The sequence below is a fragment of the Annulohypoxylon truncatum genome (assembly GCF_022578515.1).
Source record: "Annulohypoxylon truncatum strain CBS 140777 unplaced genomic scaffold F4807scaffold_6, whole genome shotgun sequence".
NCBI lineage: Eukaryota > Fungi > Ascomycota > Sordariomycetes > Xylariales > Hypoxylaceae > Annulohypoxylon > Annulohypoxylon truncatum.
In genome coordinates this window covers 227,139-240,998 of record NW_025953792.1, presented here as the reverse complement: position 1 = coordinate 240,998, position 13,860 = coordinate 227,139, and the positions used below count along the sequence as shown (strand labels likewise).

The following is a 13,860-nucleotide window of genomic DNA, read 5'->3' as shown; positions in this document are numbered from 1 at the left end:
ACGGGGTGCATGGAGTGAGGAAGGACTTTCTACGACGAGATGACGATGTTGGCCAGAAGGTCAGAAGGTCCGAAGATTCTACATTTTCCCGCGTCCAGACTTCTTCCCCAAGTCGAGATCGCAACAGAACAACGCACATGTCACAGTCTAGTCACTCTCGGGGAGTAATCCGATCTAATCAGAGATCCGATCCGCCTCACATCGAGAGTTGTCGATACCACGATAGATGGTTTTGTCGGAGTTCTCATCACTTCACAATTTTTTCCTTTCTTGTGTCTTGTTTTCCGCTTCTTGTTGTTTTTTTCTTCCCCCGTGTTTGAATTCAGATTCTTCTCATTAGGCGGCCAATGATTTTTCACACAGGCGTTCTGCAAAAAGAGATTCAGGAAGGGATTGCGAATAGCATACTCGCGCGCGCTAGCATGCAGGAGACGAGAGCTCTCGAGGGGAGGAGGGAGGAGAGGCGGGGAGGCGGGGAGGCGGGGAGGCGGATTCATTTGGGGTTTGACGCGCGCTTTTCTCGCTGCCGTCGCCTGTGTATATAAGGAAGAAAGATCCGGGAAGAGTTGAATTCGCGACGTGCAGAGAGAAGGCAAGCAAAGCAAAGCAGGGTGTGCGGACCAAAGTGGGAGGGAGAGTGGGGGTGAGAGTAGATACATATAATCGGCCAGAATTGGTAAACCTTTTGCAAGAAGACGAAGACGACGAACGTCCCCTCCGCCACGTCTTTCCTACGTGTTTAGTCGATAGTTTAATGTGAGCTTAATGTAATGCGGGTAGCTATTCCTAGGTAGGCTAGGTCAGGTATAGGTATGGGTAGGACGTCGGTAGGTAAACGAGAATCCTAGGCTGATGGTAATGAAGTAGGACTTCGAGAGTGCGGGTCGCCGGAGTGAAGTGAAGAATGTGTTGGAGACGGATGCCCTTCAGGGTTGTCTGGTAGCATACAAGGCAGGTAGATATAGCTGTTGAATATATGCTATGCTGCCTATTACTCGATGAATTACGGGTATTACCGAGTGCTTTTGATCGCACTTAGTAGGTAGTCTTGTACTATGTAAGTAAGCACTTGAAATTTGATCTTCGTTATCTAGTAATGTGTAATCGTTCGAACCCCCTTTTTCGATGGGCCAAACGACGATCCCACAACAGACCCCTTTAGGCCACTACAAGTGAGGCTCACGGAAGTCAATATTTACCTAGCTAAATGTAGATATCTACATGATGATCTACTGTTTGGATAAATGAGACGGAAGGGTACAATCTAGGAAGGGGGGCATGAATAGGTAAATTTTGCGCATTTGCTACTAATCAGAGTATTCTCTACTTTCAATGTACAAGAGATTCCTTTGTTCTACCCAGCGAATTCCTACGTTGAATTGGCGAAGGATTGTATTTCTAGAAGGCTTCCTATATTCCCTTTTGAACGAGAGTTAATTCCCTTTGGGTCCATTCTCCTATCTCGGGAATATTTGAGATATTCACATGACCAATTCTTTTGAACTGTTCTTCCTCTCCACTGGTTGTCTTGCGAAATAATATACAGCTATAACTTGAAATTGCGTACTTCCGTATGAGAAGAACGAGGTGTATTTGCGGTGGAAAGACGTTAACGTTTCTTTCATTGTTTCCGCTTCGCAAGGCTTTATCGACTGCCAGAATAGGGTGGTTATGTTCGTCGTTAATTCGGTCAATGAACTCATGCGCAATATTCCCGCAAAAGTCTACCCAGTGGTCGTCAAAGTTAATGCTGCCAATTTTGAAATCTTACGCAATTTGCGTCCTTTCAACTAGGTACTGGCATTGTATAGCCTCAAAGCAGAATGTGACCCGCCTTGACTGCTCCGTACGGATTACTCGGATCCTGATAGTTCATATGGTAGCCTAGTAGCTGAAGTTCGGTGGATTCGTCTGTATAAGGCAGGGTATTGGATTTAATGGTTCCATTGGTCGCTGCCCAAGACCACGATGGGGTGCAGTGCTCGTGTGCCTTTATGGGGATTTTCACGAGGCGGAACCAAGAAGCTAGGGAAGAACGACGTTGTTGCGCGAAGAGCTCTAACTAACCCCTTCCAGGGAACACGGTATACATACATGAACCTTCCTTTGTCTACAGCTAAAGGCCAGCTGCCAACAGGGCGGCCTCGTACAGGCCGACTCCCGATACCTCTGACTATCAGCTCTCGTGGAGGAAGCTTCTGATAGGGAATCGTAGATCACGTCGCTCATATGCGCTGGATTCGATCCAATCCACTCGATAACTCTGCCAATCTAGGCTACGGTTGAAGTCACAACTCCACAACCCAGCGAGATATTCACCCTCCAAGCATCTGTGTATGCGTTGTGCCGGGCCGGAAAATGCGGGCAGTCTGTCTGACTCCTTAGTGAGCTCCCTCACAGAATACATGTGAACCAGACAATAATATTGTTCAAGTGCGAGGTTGATTTGACCCATTTCCTACAGAAGGCCACCCCGTTGGGTTACTTTCACAATGCTCAGCCATAACACAAGTTAGGTACCTCACCCTTAAAAGTTCGATTCTTGATTTTTCTTCTTTTTGATTACTTTCTGTAGTCATAGTATATTCAATCAAGGAGTGGATTAAATACGCACTCTGATTAGGGAATCTCTGTAGATCTCTTCGTCCTAAAATTATTGAGTGCTTAATCAGCTAACTCAGGGGCGTATTATATAAGGGATTAGTACCTGTGTACCTTTCGCGAACGGACCACTTTCATAAATGTCTTCTGTCAGCAGGATTATTGTGATAGTACGACTTCGTATTAATACTCCTTCGTAAAACCCAAGGAATCTATCAGACTGATCACTTCACATGTATCAAAGGATTCAACGAATTCATTGTGTCAAAGTCAATCTGCTTACAAACGACAAATTCTTCTCTGAACCCTTCTTGTTTCAATGGGAATCACGTGAGCAACTAAGATATCTCCAACACACAGACCACCTGAACTTAGATAAGACTAGATTGAGGGCACGTGACGATAAAGCTTCTTATTCGTCACCTGATCATCCTGTGTTAACTCACTTTAATATTTCTCGCAATGACCACTCTTCCCTATGGAACCATATAGGTTAGGACTAGCGACTTAGAGATTTATATCGAAGGCAGTTTGAAGCAAAACCATTCAGAGTAAAGGCTAGCGGAGTTGGCATCTATTATCCTAGAATATTCGTGTAAAGTCCCGTGCTGGACCCTGCGCTACAACAATAGGAGTTGGTGATTCCTTGAGATTTCAAGGAAATTCTGGCATACCCGGGGGGCAGAAACTCCTTAGTTAGCTCCATTAGGAAGCTTCCACTTCTGAGGTAGGTCAAGAAGGGGGCAGTGAGAACTTTCGGTGTTACATACTAAAGATAGTCGTCGCGTTCGAAGATCGGCAAAACGTCATTTGGTATCTTTTACAAGTGTTACACAGTCCATTCGGCGATGCCGCTCCAATAGTCTTACGTTTCCCCCCCACGCACAAGGCAGAACACTCCTGCGCAGGATGGACACGGCTACAGCTGGTAGTTGTACGGCTGCCGCCGCCGCACATGCAGGCCTCTTCAAATGCGGCATTCCATCTAGGCTGATTATCTTTGCGAAGCCTCTTGGGATAGCTGATCAGAATCGGAATCGGACAGGACTAGCCTAGTTGATATATTGTATTTCCCTCTTGGCGTTTCTTGTCTTTTGATATATGGAGGTTGACCAAGCTATGACTAAGCCACCCGGGAGTTCCCTTCAAGGTTCCAATGTTTACTTGAAGACAATTTCAGCGATGATCCCTAATTATGCCATTTCTATTCGCTGAATGATTAGTATCAAGTTTGACCAATACGATGGAATAGGGGCCATTATCTGTCAGCCTATGGAACATATGGTGTAATAGGGTTGCAATAATTTATAGGCCACGTTGTGACCCCCGAGATTTAAGGGCAAGGCTCTGAACGAAGTGGTAGAATGTCTCGCCCAACGCAGGCCTCGACACACTCCTTTGTTTCTTCTTTTTCACTGATATTTCTCCAGTCTAAGTCTACATTTGGATCTCAATCAAGATGCGTCTTCTGAATACGCAGACAAAAGAGCTCCGCTGGTTTGGCGAAGATAAACGACCACCCTACGCTATACTTTCCCATAAGTGGGGCGCGGATGAAATCACCCTTCAAGAATTCGCTCTCACAACTGAATGCGGGGTTGAGAGCACATCCCATCCAAGTACATCGAAGACAGGATACCGAAAAATCGAAGGCTGTTGTGACCAAGCTAGAAGAAACGGACTCGAATGGGCTTGGGTCGATACTTGCTGTATCGACAAAACTAGTAGCACCGAGTTATCCGAAGCCATAAACTCCATGTATCGGTGGTATAAAGAGTCTCGCGTCTGTTACGTTTATCTGGAAGATGTATCTTCTGACGATACCGACCTAAGCGCCACCGATTCATCTTTTCGCAACAGCCGGTGGTTCTCTCGAGGGTGGACGCTGCAAGAATTAATTGCCCCCGTCGATGTCTCCTTTTTCAGCAACTCATGGACCTTTCTAGGGGTTAAATCTGATATTGAGACTCTCTTGGAAGAAATAACCGGTATCTCTTTTGCTTTTCTCTCGGAATGCGGTATTCACTATTTCAGCATTGCACAGCGTATGTGCTGGGCAGCGAAACGTAAAACCTCAAGGAAGGAGGATATGGCGTATTGCCTCCTGGGAATTTTCGATGTCAACATGCCTTTATTGTACGGCGAAGGCGACAAAGCCTTTCAGAGATTACAAGAAGAAATCATAAAACAATCAACTGACCAGACAGTCTTTACCTGGAGCTTTGATGGCTCCCACGAAACCGATGAAGCCAATGATGCGGATGAGGCAATTTCAATCTTAGCAAGATCGCCGTCTGAATTTATCGGGTGTGCAGACATGGTTCCCTATGAAGCCAAGATGGACGAAGGCTTTGAAGTAACCCAGAAGGGTATCCGTATTACACTACAATTCACTTTCACCGGCTATGTCATGCTGCAGTGTCGTTCACTACGTTGCATTGATGGTTATGTTGCTATCAAGTTACGCATAAATCGAGCCGACGCATCGCCTGATTCCAATTGGGTCACATGGAACAAATTATTACTTGTTAACTTCAATGCTACTGGATTTAGACTACGCAATCAAAATCCAGTGATTATTCACCCAGATACTCCCTATAAGATGGTCACTTTTTACTTACAAATGGCGATTCTTCCCAGTACCGTTTCTCTTCTTGAAAAATATCACCAGAGTTCCATAGTAATATTCCCAACCAATAATGAGGTTTATGAATTCCTTCATGTTGACCAACACTTGAAAGTTGTCCATTACCAAGGCAGATTGACTGTTCATCTGACTAAGGACCATATTCCATTAAACACATATAAGGTCTTCTTCTCCTGCAGAGCTACAATAGGCAAATTTTATCTTAAGATCGAATTCTGCCCTAGGTCCAACTGGAGACGAGATACCAAATACGAACATCGAAGTCTAATATCCGGTCCTATTTATTCTCCAACCTTTCAGCCGACTCTGGAGGGACTGAAATGCCTTGAATGGAAAGACTCCCTCACAATTAATGGCTTTGTGATTCGTTTCAGAACGCGCTCAGGCATTACGAGTCATTCTTACAAAAACATCGTAATGCTGGAAATCGAGAGAGAGGAACAAATTGGTATCGCCAAACTCAGGCCAGACATCTTCTCACTGAGGCTGGCTAACTTATTCCGGTCGATTCTATTCAAAAGTATAGTTTATGTTGCTCAGCGCCCTAAGTTATTTACGGTTTTAATGCTTTGGGTTAGTTATTATATGGTGAGATTATCAACTCACGAAGACGTACGTCTTGTGCTTACTGCAATATCGACCATCATCACGTCATCCTGTACAGCATCTTTTTTAGTACCATGGAGGAGGATGACCATTTTATCGGGCTTTTGGGCTATCATGATAGCATGGCTTATTTTATGGGCCATTGTTTATGCAAGGCATCGAGGTTGATCAATGGACTTGTAAATAGAAATAGCCATATGAAAACGAGCGGTTGGAAATGAGAGCAGGGTCCAAGGTAGATCTTCTCCGAAGTTTCTTAAATATTTCGAGCGCTTCATATTGATTGTTATCAATACCTAAGAAAATAAACCTTAGATTCTAGGAGGCGTCCTGAATGTGACTAATCAGAACGCCTTCCGCCCCCCTAGAATTTCCTATTCAGGAAAGTCGCCGACTGTGGGGCTTTCGGCGCGCCGATGCGGACCCACCATTGAATCGGGGTGGCTTGATATCTCCTTAGCTTACCTAAGTCTACGGATCCCCTATTACAATTTACCTAAGTACTTGACCCATTGAACATTGGGGAATCTCAGGTGATCGAAGTTTAATACCACCCTATCAGTGTCAATAGGTTGAGACATAAAATGAATGCGCCCAGCTATGTCTATAGGTTTAGGATAATGAAAGGGACGTACGGATGACCAGTCTCGTACAAATTAGGGGTTAGGGTTGCTGACTAACCGACCCCAAGTTACGGCATCATGTTCTTTAACTTGAGTTGCTGCCCCAACCACTTTCTAACCTTCAAACAGAACGTGCGATAAATAAAAGCTTACCTGAAAACCGTTACGAAACTAGAAGGTATAGTTAAGTCTTTGAAGATATGTCAAGACGGTCTCCATCGTGGCTCACCTCGTTGACGAGTTTGAGCTCGAAACTTATGCTAATGGGATGCTCTGCCGCAACCATTAATAAATAAGAATTGAAATTATGTTTGAAGAAGAATGTATTGAGGTGTATCATTCGCCATCCCGCTAAATTAATTTACAAATGTATTGTTATTTTGAATTAATGAATATCAAGTATATCTTCATATGGTTAAAGTGATATTCACTTAAAGATAGCCCCTCTCTACACGCTAACCTGTTGCACTTACAGCCCTGGAGGGGCACTCTGGTCCCTAAATCCCAGGGCTATGCAATCCATAGCGTTCCGGGAATACATGCAATACATGGATAGCCCCAGAAGGTGAATGCATGTTTCCAACAGAGGGTGCCATAAAATAGCCAACGCAGTCCAATAATATTGATATATAGCGAAATCTTGGGTTAACTTAGGCTCTTATGAGCTCCATGCAGATAAGTAAATCCGCAGATAAATGTTAGTCAGCGAAACTATTTACTTGCATAACTAAATAGTCGTCGTTATTCGTTAACGCAGTATCTATTGATCTGGCGGATATTACGACTGTTGTCCTTCGTGTAGTGTTTTAAAAAACCAATGTAATTATGTCATAATATCTCAAAGACTTACAAACCTGAGAAGAGTTTTATACTCAAATAGTTGAATAACGTGGTCGCTTCTGAGAACATCGGTCTCTAGGACAATGATGAGCGATTGTTACTGATAATCCTCGCGATGGATTCGAGGAGCGCCTATCGCACTCATTGGCCGAGAAAGAAACCTCGCTGACTGCATCAGCAGAATACTTTCGCAGTGTCTTAGATTAAAAGAATATGGGACCCCTTCCGTAAGTAAGTACCTATACTTCTACATTGCACCTCAAGGCCTCGAGGTAGCTTCATTGTATTTGCCGAGGTGAGAATCTTCGGCCGACTCTTTTTCTATCCGGGGAGTCAGATAATGCACACCATGCTTATAGATAGCTATGCATGTTTCTCGCTAGATGATGCCGATGACGGTGCTGTGATCGCGAAAGACCTATGCTAGATGGAGCAGATAAAGCTGAAAGGGCTCATACACTATGGCTGTCGCATGTTGGAGGTCTGGCTAGATCGACGTTTGGCTAGTAGGGGAACCTATTGGCAGTTGGCCCCGACGTAGTTTGGCTAGAATTGGCGAAGGCGCAGAACTGATGACATTATATGGAGCCGTAATACCGCTCATTAATATCGATCCTGTGAGCTGGATGTCAACTGATGAATGTGTTCTAACAAGTGGAGGCTGGTCGTGCTACCAAATTAGCACTTCCGTGATCCGTTATCCGAGTTCCGATGAGCATCCGCAGAAATATATCAGGACCCCTTTCCCAATCACGTCTTTAATATTGGTTTGCTTCTTCAGCATTCCTTTAGCGTACACTACACATCATTAATCTAAGTTTGACATACCAATTGCGTCTCACGATGCCGGGTCGTACTCAACTTTCATCGGAACACGGGGAACACTTGTATCAACAAGACTATCTCCAGGGTTATTCTATATCCAAAAATGGGTTTCTTCCCGATCGAGAACCACTAAGGCGTCTATCAAGTCCATATTATACTCCGTGGGAAACCTTGCTGGACGAGCTTCCGCTGCTGATAAAGGAGAGAGTCATACGAAAAGCCATCGATCGCATGCCGGTACTTTCGACGGGTAAAATCCATACAAAAGAAGAGTGGCGTCGTGCCTATGTTGTGTTATCCTTCTTAGCACATGCGTATATCTGGGGCGACGAAAAGGCGTCAGAAGTATGAACCAATCTCGAGTAGTGGCACGCGCTAGATAGGTAACTAACAGACGAAACGATTAGGTTCTCCCTCGACCGATATCAGTTCCCTTTCTCCAAGTTTCAGACCACCTCAGCCTTCCGCCAGTGGCAACATACGCTGCGCTCAACCTCTGGAACTTCACGTGTAGTGGAACTGACTTCCGAGATCTTGACAAGCTGCAATCCTTACACACGTTTAGCGGAACACAGGATGAGTCATGGTTCTTCGCGGTATCCGTAGCAATGGAAGCCAAGGGGGCGTATATAATCCCAGTCATGTTGCAGGCCCTTGACGCTATCCAAGAACGAGACTACTCGACGATAACGAGCGCTCTGGATGAATTGTCTATCTGTATTGAGAAACTCGGCAGACTTCTTGATCGGATGTATGAGAAATGCGACCCCACCGTTTTTTACCACCAAATTCGCCCATACCTAGCCGGAAGTAAGAATATGGGCGCCGCCGGCCTTCCGAACGGAGTCTTATACGAAGACGAGGATGGTGCGCTCAGCTGGAAGCAATTGAGAGGTGGGAGCAATGGGCAAAGCTCACTCATCCAATTCTTCGACGCTGTTCTTGGTGTTGAACATAGATCATCCGGCAACGACGCACGTGCCGGATCGGCAGTGTCTTCAGGGACTAGCAAACCAACCCCAACTTTCCATGAAGAGGTCCGTTCTTACATGCCCGGGCCACATAGAGCATTCCTCGAACAGGTCTCGTTTAAGAAAAGTCTGAAGGATTTCGCATACGAACTTGGTGATTCTGATGAACAACGACAATTATGGTTGTCATTTCAAGATGCCACCAAAGCCCTCGGGGACTTTCGAAATAAGCACATGCAGCTTGTGGCAAGATACATCATTGTGCCCTCGCGGAAGCACAGCCAAGTTTCAGTGACAAATCTTGCCTCTGCGTCGTCGCGGCCTGACCATCAGCTAGATAAAGAATTGACTGGAACGGGAGGGACGGCGTTGATACCATTTCTAAAGCAAACGCGGGATGAGACATACGTAGCTGGAATGAAGGCCTAAGTGGGAGAGAACGCTGACATTGATATTGGATTTAGAGCTTAGAGATGTACATGTAGATGTGATAATGTATAATGAGTGGAAGCCATGATCATAAATCTTGATTTAGATTAGGTAATTAGTACTTAGTACCTACTGGGAGGTACCGTAGGTGGGAAACTGAATCGGAAGGGGCGTCGGATGTGAGAATGTAGTTACGGAAGTTCGGATAGCCGCCTCTAGTGTTCAGCCCTAAGTCAGCTACGCTTTCAGGGAATAAACCGTGGGGGCCATCTTAGGGTCCGTTCTTTTCATCTTTAACTTCCGATATTCCGATATCCGCTCACCACTATTCTTCACCTTCACACCGTCTTGCATTATTTTTGGTAATAAGAAATTCATACTTACCTACGAAGTACTCTTTAGATTTTGCAATTGGTATCTGATGGTTATTTCAAAGCTCATATCGCAGACTCAGAACGCGATATGACTCCTCCGATGACCCGTATCAGAATCGCCAATGCTTGTGATACGTGCAAACAACGGAAAGGTAGGCAAGTATCCGTGCATGATATTCATATGAGGATCAATTGACGGAAGCTCTTGTAGTCAAGTGCGACGGAAACGTGCCCTGTCGCTACTGTAGTAGTCGGCAGGGTAGTGTGACCTGCCGCTTTTCTCCTGCCGGCCGTCGCCGAGTGAGGAGGCCGCATATACCTCCTTCTGGATCCACCACACCCCAATCTCCCGTCCCGTCATCCGCTAGACCAGAGGCGCCCTCTGATATTCCTGTTGCACCCTTGATTGGGTCTTCTCGCTCATTTGGTGAGAGTGATCTCCCTCACCACGGCGATGTTTCAGCAGAGGAAGAAGCGGACGTCCCCCGGGAGGCACGGCTACTGCGCGACGCTAGGGGGAAGTTAAGTATGGAAGACCTTACCACTACTTGATATGAACCCCGTGTTCTGATTGAATTTTTTTCGTTAAGCTTTCGTTGGGGATTGTGCACCGCTTTCCCTTTACCAAACTGTACGGCAGATTGTAGCGTCCCGAGTAGATCCGAACGCATTTACGCCTCGAACAAGCCGAGTCTCGATGTTAGAGAATGCTTCTTCCGACCCATTGCTTCCCGGAAATGACAAAGAGCCGTATGTGGATCCCGCTGATGTCCAACGGCTAGTATCTATGTTTATCTCAGTGGTAATTCAGTCAGCTCGTGTATTACTTTGATTGGTACATATTGCCTAACCTTTACTGCTGCAGACATCCGGATTGGTTGATTTCTTTGAGAATGCTCATCTAGCGGACAACATATCAGCATGGGTTTCTGAAAAAGGACCCAGAGATGCGACTTCTGCCGTCAATTATCTCATTTTAGCCATTGGGTCTCAATCTGTCGACGAAGGATCTGCTGCTCGATATTTTCAATATGCGAAGACTTTAGCTTTAAAATGCCTTGGTGGCGACCTAGGAACCGAGACTGTTCAAGCCTTCGCCCTCGTCACTTTATACATGCTCCGAGCATGTCAAATAAATGGCGCGTTTCTCTTCTTTGGTATGTTATACAATTAACTGCGAGCTATTACTGCAGCTAATGCCAACGAGGGATTGCCGCGAGAGCTGCATACTCGATCGGCTTGCACCGGACAGAAGTCAATTCTCGGTTCGGACCTGAATCGCACGCCCGAAGGTAAGGCACGCGCGAAAACGACGATACGCCAGTATTGATGACGATTTAGGGACCGTCTCTGGAAGAGCTTGCGGGTCATCGACTTGTTCCTTAGCATATCCATGGGTAGACCTCCATCTATGTCGGATATAGATTGCACAGTGCCTTGTGGAGACTTAGACGCTAATGGGCAGGAGAAATTTGACCTTTTGAACGCGTCGGTCCAAATACTATCGATTACGGAAGAAATCGTACTCCAAGTATACTCCAGAAGAAAGATCTCGCTTCAACTAACTGAAGGAATCTCATGTCAACTTCGAGATTGGTCACGTAGATGGCTGTCTCGGCTAAAGAGAACGGTTGACGAAGTTTCGGGGGAAGACAGACAGAATGTCATCGGGGCTTGCCAAGTTATGTCCTGTTATCATTACGCTGTCATGCTAATAACCAGACCGTTCCTCATATACGAGTTATGTAAACGCCTTCCGGAAAATTACACCTCCGCCGATCCGCCAAGTAGCAGTAGCGACAATTCGGGGAGGACTAGACTCGCAAATGCATGTATTGATGCAGCAAGCTTAATGGCCGAGTCAGTATTGGGTCTCGTAAATCGACAGCTTCTAGACGGACGCATGCCATTAATAGTGTGAGTTCAAACCCGATTGCTTCGGAATATTTACCTCCTGCTAATCGGCTCGAAAGATCGTGGCTATTCGCATCATCTTTGGTGCTCGGCGTTGGCCTCCTTGGAGGATTCGGTCGCATCCTTGAGAAATATGCCCGTATGTCCATCACTGCGCTAGAATATTTCGCAAAAAACGACACGCATGCCATGCAGTACACGCTCATTGCGAAGTCTTTGCTGTCTAGCGCGTTGGAATACCTCCAAAGCAAAGATATCGGCGAACGACTTCGAATTACGGAAAGTTCGTCTCAGCTATTCGGGCTCATACCAAAAGAGTCCCTACGTCAGGATCAGGGTTATGTGCCAGGTACCAATACCGTTGAATCAACCATCGCCTCAGCCCATCAAGGCAGCACTGTGCCTCAGAATTCATTGGCACATGAATCGCCTACTTCTCCTTTCCACGATATTGACCCTATCCTGTTATCATTAGGGTGCTCGCTTGATTCCAACTCTGGGTCTTCTTTTTCAAATAAAGACCAACAAGACCAGGCAGATCAGGTTTTTGGCACTCTTAATCTGTTTCCCCTATTGGATGGGAACGGCCATATAGATCTTGCGCATTACTTCTAGACTGTGCGCCTTACTTTCCGGGTTGGGTTCCTCTTAGGAACGGGACAGCCAGGGTTATGTCGAATCAAGCATGACCCCATGAGATATTTTCAGCGAAACCGTACTTATTTACTAGTGCGTTCAAATCCCCTCAATCCCACTCTGTGGATGAGGACGTCATGCATGATCAGGAGGCACCCCTATCTCTAAAAAGTTGTTTTCAGTGGCGATTGTCGCCTTGCCCATTGCCACCTTCGCTATTATTTTTGCCGCTGCTTTCTATTGTGAGGTATTCCTTCTGTCCTATGCTTACAGGTAGCAGGAGGAACTACTTTCCTTCAAATGAAAGCTCCCCGTACATACCAAAAGACTATCCACTTCTGATCCGACTAATCTTGAGTCTAAGATGCGATCTAGTCCCCACCAGACTAACTTACCTGCTTAATTCGATCCCAACCCTGGAAAGAATAACCAGACAAGGTAGAGCGTCAACCGGAAGCCTGATTCCCCACAGATCGTAACACTTATTTACCCAATATGGTTGACGGGGAAGTAATATCTCGTCATTCCGATCCCCGGCGAACTGCAATCTGAATACTTCGAGGCTTAGCGCAACGGATGGCGGACCGTCCCGCGTTAGTTAGGAGCATTTATAATATTAATCATGGTAGTGATGAAAGCTTAATCGGTTGTAGAGACACGGGACATTTATCCCCATGAGCGCTTGTTCGATCTCAGTGTCAATGGTTTCTTCGTCGTCGATAGGCGTATTCCGGTATTAGAACATGGAAACCTCACAAGTGTCTCGAATAGGTAGTACCGACAATAACGATGCCTTCGAACAATAAAGTCCTTCGGCTTCGTCAAAATCGAACTGCCGAAGGCAAATACCTAAGGATTATCCTACTGAGAGTCCCACTTCCCAGCCGTTGAGGAATTGCCTATCACACGAGAAACCCGCAAGTTCGCAGCTATCCGGGGGTGTCGGGGGTGTTTTCCATGCTGGCGAGCGGCGTAGATTTATGTAGGCCTCGGATATAAATCCTTGAAACTTGTCAGGATTTGCCCTTATTAAATGCGGGCAATATATCTTATTCTTACCTCTTACGAGGACCCCCCTGACCCCCTGCCGCTTACACGATTCCTATCCATCACCCAAACCTAGCTCGTAGGAATGACACGATAGGGTAAACGTTGGACCGTGCGAAAGGAAGAAATCTCATTGGGGCATCCGCGACTCAACGCGATGTGATGCTCAAGTATCTCTCAAGGTTATATGGAGATCTTGTTCAGTTTCGATGGCAGGCAGGTATCGACCGGGGTTGGCTCCGATGCGCCTCGAACATCAGGGGTACACGATTTATTTGATTTAGGCTTTGGATAGTAGCTCCGGAACTTGGTTAGCTCTAAGGTTTGTCGGGTTTCTAGGTTTGTCA

At 45.9% G+C, this 13,860-nt stretch overlaps 3 protein-coding genes across 3 annotated transcripts; 2 read left to right on the top strand and 1 right to left on the bottom strand.

Annotated features, from left to right (window-relative positions):
- Nucleotides 1-2,004: 2,004 nt before the first annotated feature.
- F4807DRAFT_413613 (uncharacterized protein) lies at nucleotides 2,005-3,034 on the bottom strand. The gene is made up of 2 exons (XM_047996892.1): nucleotides 2,982-3,034; nucleotides 2,005-2,931 (listed from the first exon to the last, which is right to left on the bottom strand). Exon 2 carries the CDS (start codon nucleotides 2,453-2,455, stop codon nucleotides 2,177-2,179), a length of 279 nt encoding a protein of 92 aa, XP_047857106.1. The 5' UTR covers nucleotides 2,456-2,931; nucleotides 2,982-3,034; the 3' UTR covers nucleotides 2,005-2,176.
- A 1,026-nt stretch (nucleotides 3,035-4,060) lies between these two features.
- On the top strand, nucleotides 4,061-5,177 carry F4807DRAFT_472133 (HET-domain-containing protein; the record flags this gene model as incomplete). Its single annotated transcript, XM_048002991.1, has 2 exons — nucleotides 4,061-5,045; nucleotides 5,155-5,177. 2 exons carry the CDS (start codon nucleotides 4,061-4,063, stop codon nucleotides 5,175-5,177), a joined length of 1,008 nt encoding a protein of 335 aa, XP_047857105.1.
- Nucleotides 5,178-8,160: 2,983 nt separating this feature from the next.
- F4807DRAFT_450247 (IDO-domain-containing protein) lies at nucleotides 8,161-12,445 on the top strand (the record flags this gene model as incomplete). Its single annotated transcript, XM_048000105.1, has 9 exons — nucleotides 8,161-8,487; nucleotides 8,550-9,521; nucleotides 10,175-10,309; nucleotides 10,385-10,442; nucleotides 10,507-10,718; nucleotides 10,782-11,073; nucleotides 11,124-11,208; nucleotides 11,258-11,833; nucleotides 11,890-12,445. 9 exons carry the CDS (start codon nucleotides 8,161-8,163, stop codon nucleotides 12,443-12,445), a joined length of 3,213 nt encoding a protein of 1,070 aa, XP_047857104.1.
- Nucleotides 12,446-13,860: the final 1,415 nt, after the last annotated feature.